Genomic DNA, 10,067 nt, shown 5'->3' on the forward strand with positions numbered 1-10,067 from the left:
ATAATTAAAAATTAATTATTTTTAATGTTTTTATTTTACTATTATTATTTACTATTACGACTACAAAGTAATTTTATAAAAGAAAGATAGATGTATGATCATTTCATACGATTATACATTTTTATAAATATTTATGTATGTTTATACATATTTATATATATTTATGCATGAAAAATTTGTTTACCGGATAACTATTATTATATCTTTAAAGAATACATAATTACAAAATGAATGAAATGCTTTTATAGACGAATTTACGAATTCTATTTATAATTAAAAATTATTTATATAAATCAATGCTGGGATTTATTTGCACATTTCGGCGCGATTTTCAGCTTGGTTCCTGCCCTTTATTTCACCAACCTGCGCGCAACCTAAATACTGATTGGCAGGAACCAAGCTAAAAGTTGGTCGAAATGTACAAGTAAATCCCAGCACTAATATAAATGATTTACGTCGATTTTTATGTGAAAAGCGTTTAAGTAATGAAAAATAAGATAATTAAGACAAGATTAAACAATAAAATATAAAATGTGGAGCTATAAATAAAACAAATAAAATAAGAATTTTAATCAACACAATATATGAATTGTTGAATAATTTGACAAATTATTGTTAGGTACGTTTGTAGAGTAAAATTAAGTAATTTCTACAATGACAATGAAAAGTGAAGGCGATCCAACCTTTATTTAATATTTAACGTTTTTTAACATATTTATTATTTAAATATTATTTAAGATAATTACAATATTGCTGTATCGAATATTCTCTCACATTTATCCATAACTGATGGTATAACCCATAGACAGCATTAGTGTTTCTTTGATTGCTGGATGCAGTTGACGTTCGATGTATCTGGTCAATGCTTGACTAGCACCCTGTAAAAATACTTCTTCCATTTCTTTTGTGATATACTCCTTAGATTGCCAGTTCATCCTATTCGGATCTTTCGAGTCTACAGAGAACAGGTTATCAAAATTGTCGTTTACTACGAGATCCCGCAATACATGTTGTGATGGATCCTCATTCCGGAAATCGTCAGTTAGATTAAGAATTTTAGTAAAATTCACAGGTCTCTCTGTCGATTTACGTTTATTTATCAGGGTGTCCGTGAAGTTCCATGGTGTAATTACAAACGTAGCACGCGCGTACCGTGCCATTGAACGTTTCTGACGTGATGATAATTTGGTGATCCAAGAATTCTTCTTCCATACACCGAAGTTCTCAGGGACGTGTGAGTAACGCGAACGTCGATTCTCGTTCGGTATGACAATATCTATTTCTTCGGCGTTGCCCGCTAATTGCCTCGGTTCCGCCGCATCATACTTGTCGTTTAGAGACAATGTTGGTGTTATCTGTAATAAACAAAAAATATTTAACAAAAGTATTTATTGGACATCGTAACTGCATCAATAAAAACACGGCCTAGTAAACCAGTTATATCTGAACACAAAGTTGTACAAAATTGTAATTCAATTAACAATTACAAATTACAATGTAATTCTTAATTCAATTAGTTAATTAATTATATTTTTTAATTATTAATTGCTGAAAACAATTAAATGAAGTAATTGCGAAAAGTAATTGTAAACAGATTACAATTATTTAATTGTTAATTGTTAATTGCTTAACTACAATTGTAATTAGAATAAGAGCAATTAATATTTTATGGAATATTGTATAAATGTATCCTTTTTTATAAAAAGAGGCATCTCATCGATTGTTTATTATAATTGTAATTGTAATTGTAACTGAATTAAATATAATTGCGACTCAACAATTACTTTAATTGTAATTATTTTAATTGCAATCCCAATATAATTACAATTGCAGCATAATTATAATTACGTTGAAATTGCAATTAAAGTAATTGTAATTAATTACATTTATTATTCAATGCTCAACTTTGACTGAACATAAAGTGAATACTGAACACAATTTTAATTGGAACGACATTGATATAGTGTATGAGAAAAAATAATTTTAAAAAAAGATTATTATTTACAGATTTTAAAGTATTGATAAAGATGCATATATATTAATTAGTCCCAGCTAACGTTAAGTATTTCTGAAATATTTATAAAAGATTCCTAAAATTCCCCAAAAACATTTCAAAGCATAAGAGATAATAATCTTAGAAAAGCGATTTATTCTTAAAGTGTAATAGGTAGGGAAAAAATTGTAAAAAATCCCATGTTATACAAAAAATAAAAAAGTAAACGAAAATATTAATAAAGTAAAATAAAGTAAAAAAATGTGTCTAATAAGATAAGTGTAATTAAAGAGATGAATTTAAGAACTAAATAATAAAATAAAAGAGAAATAAAGACCAATTAAAAACAGTTTGCTCTTGTGCAAAAGATTACTCCGATTACTTTACAATGAAATTACTTCGGTGAAATGCTGCGCTCCTTATATTCTCTCCCAGATGATTTTTGTTAACCAGTAAATGCCTCTCGCCGCGGCCCTCTGTCAACGATGTTGTACTGCTCGCTTGCTCGCTCGCAATTTTTGATATATACAAGAAGTATTCAATATGCTCAACATTTCATCGACATTTGTACAGGGTGCGTCAAGTATTTGAGGACATACTGACTTTAAAACTAAAATTTGTATATTTCTTAGAAAACTTATTGTATTTTAATGAAATTTTTACAGCAAACTAAGTGAGACTATATAGTAGGCTATATAGTTATTCGAAAAATCACCTTCAGCGGCAATAACAGCTTCAATTCTTTACCGGAAACGTTTGCATGCCTGAATCAAATGATCCTTGTTCATATGCGTCATTACTAGCTGCTCTTAAGGAATCAAGCGTGTTAGATGTTTATTGATCTCCTGTTTAACAACGCTCCATACATAGTAATCCAAAGGATTAAGATCCAGGAAACTAGGTGACCACATGTTTGTGAGATTATGTGATTTCAGGATGTTTTAACTGTTTAAAAGTCGTTGTGCCCGGATGAATTGCTGTTCTCGAGTTCGTGCCGATATAAACTGACCTTTGCGCATCAAGTAGGACTTGTATCGGATGTCTTCGTGGACAATGCGACGGATTGTGCACTCAGAAACTTGAAGGTTTCTCAATATGGCCCTTATAGACTTTGAAAGGTCTTCATCAATAATACCCTGCACAAACTGTGATGTTCTAGCTCTGTTCTAACTCTGAACGTGCCATGTTTTTTGCGCAACACTTTCCACATTGCCATCAGATGGTTCTAACTTTCGACGAACTTTGTAAACAAACGATCGGGCGACTTTAAAAAATTGGGAGATTTTAAGATCGTTGTGATTCGCGTGTATAGCGATGATAACAGCGTGTCTTTTCATTTCCTGAGTCAACTTATTGTCCTCCATTTATTTGAAAAGAAAAAAAATAAAAAAACTTGCTGCGAAAACTTGGCAGGCACATATGTGAGTGTCCTCAAATATCTGACGCACCCTGTATATTCTGCGACGATTCTTTCACACTGTGCCGAAATATTTGGCACATTGAGAATATGAATCGAACTTTCTATGAATATTTAGCATTAGCTGGGGTAAGATATTTATTAAATTAGTATGATAGTAAATTAATATCTTTTTACAATACATTTTTTGATGTATGCGTGTGCTTGACATCTATTTTTACGTTTTTAGAAAAGATAAATTTTCCAATATGTTACCTACCTTGTTAATGTTAGGTAAGTGATACGGTGGCCATTTATCTTGCCGTTTGATTTGCTTATCGATGCGTGTAGTACGGCAGCCATAAGCATAGATTGATGCAAATCTGGGTTCTAGGAAACTGGACTCTGTACGTATACGCATCTGGCCGCGTTCCCGGGTGATCGGATTGGTGAGAAAGTCTATTCCCGCGCGCCTCAGTCGCAGTGTCATTTTGCAGGATTCAGCGGAAATTAGGGCGTGATGATTTCGCGGTATTAGGGACACTATTCCTGACACTGACAGATCGTTGAATACAATGCGCGTCCTCAGAGAATTGTGATCGGGATCGTACACGCATTGTTCCACTCGTGCCCAGTAACCTCTGGTCTCCTTCGTATTTTCTGAAAGCTACGAAATAGGCTAGGCCGTGTGCATGACCTTCTTGTTATTCGTTCAATTATATAATTTTTTGCAAATAGCGACGGAAACACATCTAATAATCTTTTACACAACAATAATGTTGAATTTTTTTAAATAATTAATATTTCAAAACCAAAGAACTTCGGGAAATCTTGAATATGTTGAAAATTTTTTAAAAATTTTCGAATATTTTAAGTATTTTTTTCAATGGTACTTTATATGCACTTAACAAAATACATAAGTACCATTAAAAAATATACTTTTAAAATATGAGATAATATTAGATACCTTTAAAATAGTTTATATTAAATACGATAGGCCTATTTTCAAGATTGTTAATATTTAAAATCTACCATATTTAATCCTCAACTACATATCTCGTTTTAGGGTCTCAATTTACATATCTAAATCCAAGTCACCTTCAACGTTTTTTGATTAGTTTTATAATTATCTCAATGGAAAATATTTCTTTTTTTTAATGAAATGCCAGAATAAAAATATCAAAATATATAAAGATTTTGATAATAATTGAAAAGTTATGCCAAAAAATATTAAAGAACAATTTGTGAAAAAAGTGCAATAATCAGTTTTTTTTTTCAAAAAATCATATCTTTATGATAAAAAAAATACAGATAAAAATAAGTAGTGTTTTGGAAAAAGGAAAACATGAACTTAAAAAAAAAATACGTTATATTGATTCATTCCAAAAAGTATAATGTCAGGAACCTAGAAAACACATCCAAAAAAGATTGGAATTTCCAAAAAACTGACTAACTCGATTTGCGTAGTCCTAGCTTCTTATTGCGAGTAAGAAATTTAGAGGAAATAAGTACAGCAGAGAAGCTATCAGCGTTAGGGCTGTGTGGCTCAATGGCACGGAAGTCTATCAACTCGGAGGAGAGACTAGGCCTCGGTTCGAGACTCGGAGCGCCCTAATATTTTTCTCATGTTGTCGCTTATTTTTTACAGTATTTTGACCACGTTTGACTACGTTTGATCATTCACAATTGATCATCTCTTCATAACGCTTGAACAGTGAAAAATACTTTCTAGACACCAGTTTCTGTGAGTGCATGTGGTCATTTTATTTTACTTTTAATACATCTTGAAATAGTCCTGCAATCATCCTGAAAGTCCTAAAATAGTTCTAAATATATCCTAAATTAATCCCTGATAATACCACAATGAACGTCCAGTGGATGTATGTAGGACATAATGAAGCGCTTTCATAGTCCACAGGACATCCTTAGGATGTCCTTGGACTACAATAGGACGTCCTGTGGACGTCCCATTTAACTGGCAGGACGTTCACAGGATAGGACGTCCATAGGACGTCTTGTGTTATTAAGGTGTCGATAGGCGTGTACAATTATAGACTAGGGGCCCTGGACGTTTTTTGCTTATGAGAAGCGTATCCCCATGGCAGAGGTGCGTACATATTTAATGAATTGTAATATTGCAACAATATATTGCAACAATATATGTTCTACAAAAAATATTAAAATTACAATATTTCGCAATATTGTTATAATATTTCCAATAAAATATTAAAATTTTAATATTGCAGTAATATTGCTGCAATTTTTAATATTGCACACTATTGAAATATTGCTGTAATATTTCGTGCTGTAGGGGTAGACATTCATATAGTTTTGTATAATTACATAACCATTTATACATATGTAAAAAACGTTTTATTAGCAATAATTATGTAGATATTTTATATAGATCGATATTCGCACTTCTAAGGAATGATTTTCTAAATGAACAAGGCTTTTGAAAGTTTATATTTATAATAATAACCTTCTCAGATAGCATTTATGTTGCATAAGATATCTAAAAGACATCTTTTAAATATTTTATATCTAAAAAGATGTCTACCTCGTTTAGATATCTTATACAACATGCATTATCTAATAACGTAATAATGATTATATGCTGCACATATTACCATGAAACGTTAAACATACATACAACATCGTTTTATACTAAAAAAAATCATTTTTTGTTAAATCGAATATAAAATTAAATATAAATGGAATATTATTCTTAAAAAAAGAGACGAAATTCGTTTTGTATCAATTTAATTAAAAAAAGAGAGAAATCTTACTGTTTGAAAAAAATATTACCTTTATTGTCATACGAGAGACAGACATTTCCAAGGGAACGGAATGTAGTTCGCGCTGATACAACGTTCCAATCTCTTCTTCGTTCAAATTGTTTCTTCTAATGGAATCCCTATGTAGTGCGTCCAAGGCGCGTTCTAATCGTCCACTGCACGCATCCCAATCGCTAATACCGGTATATGCAAAACCAATTGACAAGAGTTTAAATAGCCAAACCGCCAGCTGTCTGAACTGCATTACCTACGCAAATGTAACAATTCTGTTTATGGTTGTGTAAAAAAAAAATAATTACAGCCGGTGAATTTGACTAAGAACAAATTTTTAATTTTTTGCAATTAATCACTGACAATGATAGAAAATGAGATGCGGAAAGAGCATGGTGCTTTGTAATTAATGAGATATAGTGGTCAAATTTTTGTATTTTGAGTCATACAACGATCATTACGGATTTATATCCGTATATATATTTATAGTGTGCATCTGTCTACGTCCTGCCATTAAAATATCTTCCAAAGCATATCCTGTAGAAACTTGATGAACTCGAGGCTCTGAAACAGAGCATGAAAGAGTCTCCATTCCGCTTATCGTCAACAACAATCGAATTGTGTGAAACTAGGAAGTATGATCTTTTAAGTAGCTCGTTAATGTTAATTGTAACACACAATGAAACAATATAAACTTATGAATCTGTTAACCTGTCATCCTTGACAATCAGTTTTTTTAAAAAGCAGAATTATTAAATCAATAAAGAGTTATTTAATTAGAAATATGTTTAATCTGACAGAATCTTTTTTCGCTCTTTCTCTCTCTCTCTCTCTCTCTCTCTCTCTCTCTCTCTCTTCCCTTTCTCTCTCTCTCTCTCTTCGTTTCTTTTTTTCTCTATTTTAATTAATAAACTTTCTATATATATATATAATTAAATTTACTAGGCTTATACTAAACTAAAAATTTATCGAAAAATTTAACGCTTAAGATAAAAGTAACTTTTTAAACAGATAGCATTTTGATCTAAGTATATTGCTGCAGTTGGATGCATAACTGGTACTGTTTGCAACCTATACAGATAAATCAAATTGCGAGATTCTATGACGTTGCTATGGCGAAATTGCATTGTTCATCCTTGTATGGTAATGCAAAATCCAACACCATTCATTCCGCCATCATTTTTATGCTTCGTTGATTGTTTTGGATGTATTCAACAAATATTTGCATAACCGTTAGATAATTCGTTTCTCTAATACTTCTCATATTATTACAGAATAATATGAGAGTATTAGGATTTCATATATATATTCGATTATACCCAGTAAGCAAAACATCATTATTACAACGTTATTGCAAGAATCTTCAATAACATATAACATTTTTAAATACGTTATATTTAATGTTGTATACAACATTATAACGTTTGATCACAATTTGGAGATTTCTATAATATGATATTTTATCATAAAATCATGTTATAAATAATATTATAAATAATATTGCATTAATATTGAATCATTATCTCAAAAATGTTGAGTTGCAATATTGTACAATGTTAAAAAAGTATTATAAAAACGTTCCGTATTTGTTGAAGTAACATCTTATAAACATTGCAATTCAACATTCGAGAACATTGATTCAATTTATTGAATATCATATAAACTTCCAACAATATTAGGTGTATGAATTAATTTTACATAAAACTAAACGAAATATTTATAAAATTACATTTCATTTTATGATGTATTAAAATATATTTCATTTCAAATACACTACATTTATTTTCATCTTGATGCCTCACCTTCTAAAAATCATTTCATTAAAACACACATCATTTAACAACATTTAACATTGTCTCAGCAACATTTAACAAACATCTCAGCAATGTTTTTTTCAACATTATGTGCTATAGTTACAAAATATTCAGAATTTATATTATTAAAATATTTCTTAAAGGTTTTCGGAAATATTTATATTATAAGGTAATATAAATATTATGCTATTAGAATTTATAAAATATTATATAGATAAAAACGTCAATGAAATTTACATAAAATTAATATTTCGAAATGTTGAACTAATGTTTCTTACTTACTGGGTAGTATCTTCGATTATAGTATTCTTCAAATATTCTTTATCAATATATCATATGCTATTGGAACTTGCAAGAACTTTCGTTATGTACCTAAAATACAAATAATATTGTAAATTTTAAAAAGTTTCTTTACTAAGCCTGTCTATGCTTGATTTGACTATGTTTTTTTAGAAAAAGAAATATATTTGTATGATTTTATTTGCTTTATGTGTATATTTTTTTAAATCAAAGTTATAAGTATAAGTTTAAAATATATTTTGATAAAAGACGGTCTGTTGCTAAACAATATATCCTCTTTTTAACGCATTTATTTATAAAATTTCTAAGTACTTCAATAAATATAAATTTAAATAATAAAAAATTTTTAACGTTTTTTTCAAAAGTATAGAAACATGAAATGAAGGAAAAATATTGAAATAATTTCTGTTATGATATTATTTAAATTTTTCCAAAAATTCTAACTAAATTTTAACTCTAAATTTTGAAAAGCTAAAAATGCTCTCGCGCTGTCAACACTTTACCTCGGACATTTTCGTCGCTTTCATTGTTATAATGCGTATGTTTCGCTCTACGCGAATTTTTTTATTTAAATTTGTAATTGATTAAAATTTATAATTCTGAAAAAAGATCGGACACTTACTTTGCAGAATATTTAGATCGCTCTCGTCTTGGAATGACAACAGATATATTAATTAGTGCTTGTAGAAACACACGCGAAATCCCTTACACCTATTCTCATCGAGACATCGAAGAACAATGAAAGTGTGGTACGCGCACACCTTTCGGACACGCATCGCGGCGATTTCCCACTGAAATCATCCTTTCCTTTTGGCAAACCGCGTTGCGCGCAGCTACTATGCAAGCGAGAGACATGAGGTAAAAGGTAAAACGGGCTTTATTAGAATGTAGACCGAATATATAGGGTATGAAAAAAAGAACTCGGAAAATATACGTTTTATAGAAAAATGTTTTAGATAAAAGTTGTAGGGTTTAAAAAGATCAATTTACTCATATTATCAGTTTGATTTTGAATGTCGCCAAGGTCAGATCAAGGTCAGATCAAATATTGATTTTTTTTAATGTAGCTTATTGAGAGCTCTTCAAAACACTATAACAAAATATTTTTTCATTAAGTACTTTTCGAGTCACGAAGATTAAAAATTATGGTATTACCGGCGCGATAGTAGCATTACTCATCCGACAGACAACTAAAACTTTTTAAATATTGTCCTAAAACTTGTTAAATATTGTAAAGAATCATAACATTTGTTAAGATCAAGGTCATTGGAAATTGTTCCTTTTATTTTCATTTTTACGTAAAAATGAATTTTTAATTCATGGGTAACGATCTTTTTTTTCCACCTCATATAAATGTAGAAATGGTGCTATATATGCTTGCATTATATATCAGAGTTGAGTATAATTGATTAATAAATATAATTAATTATAATTGTAATTAATTACTTTAATTGCAATTTTAATGTAATTACAATTATGTTGCAATCGTAATTGAAATAATGACAATTATAGTAATTGTTGAGTCACAATTATATTTAATTCAGATATAATTATAATTGTAATTGCACGATTACTTTCATAATTATGTTAGACAAAATTTTATTATTTTTCATGAGGAGCAGACTTTCAAAATGCGTTTTGTTCAAAATTTGTAATTTTCAGAAAACGAGAAAGAAAGAAAATTACGTACTTTACAGAAAATAACAATATATCAATCAGTAAGATAAGAAATATTAAATAAAATTGCTAAACAATTGCTAAAAATATTAAACAAA

The 10,067-nt window shown here is 29.6% G+C and overlaps 1 protein-coding gene across 2 annotated transcripts; it reads right to left on the reverse strand.

Annotated features, from left to right (window-relative positions):
- Nucleotides 1-655: 655 nt before the first annotated feature.
- On the reverse strand, nt 656-9,198 carry LOC105143976 (hypothetical protein). 2 transcript variants are annotated; one of them, XM_087413557.1, is made up of 5 exons: nt 8,915-9,198; nt 8,275-8,364; nt 6,198-6,434; nt 3,670-4,056; nt 656-1,355 (listed from the first exon to the last, which is right to left on the reverse strand). In XM_087413557.1, the coding sequence occupies exons 3-5, from the start codon at nt 6,429-6,431 to the stop codon at nt 777-779; spliced, it is 1,200 nt and encodes a 399-aa protein (XP_087269683.1). In that variant the 5' UTR covers nt 6,432-6,434; nt 8,275-8,364; nt 8,915-9,198; the 3' UTR covers nt 656-776. The 2 variants fall into 2 exon arrangements, with proteins under 2 accessions (XP_087269683.1, XP_011050896.1); XM_011052594.2 differs by lacking the exon at nt 8,275-8,364.
- Nucleotides 9,199-10,067: the final 869 nt, after the last annotated feature.

The sequence above is a fragment of the Acromyrmex echinatior genome, chromosome 14 (assembly GCF_024713525.1).
Source record: "Acromyrmex echinatior isolate Ae372 chromosome 14, ASM2471352v2, whole genome shotgun sequence".
Lineage (NCBI taxonomy): Eukaryota > Metazoa > Arthropoda > Insecta > Hymenoptera > Formicidae > Acromyrmex > Acromyrmex echinatior.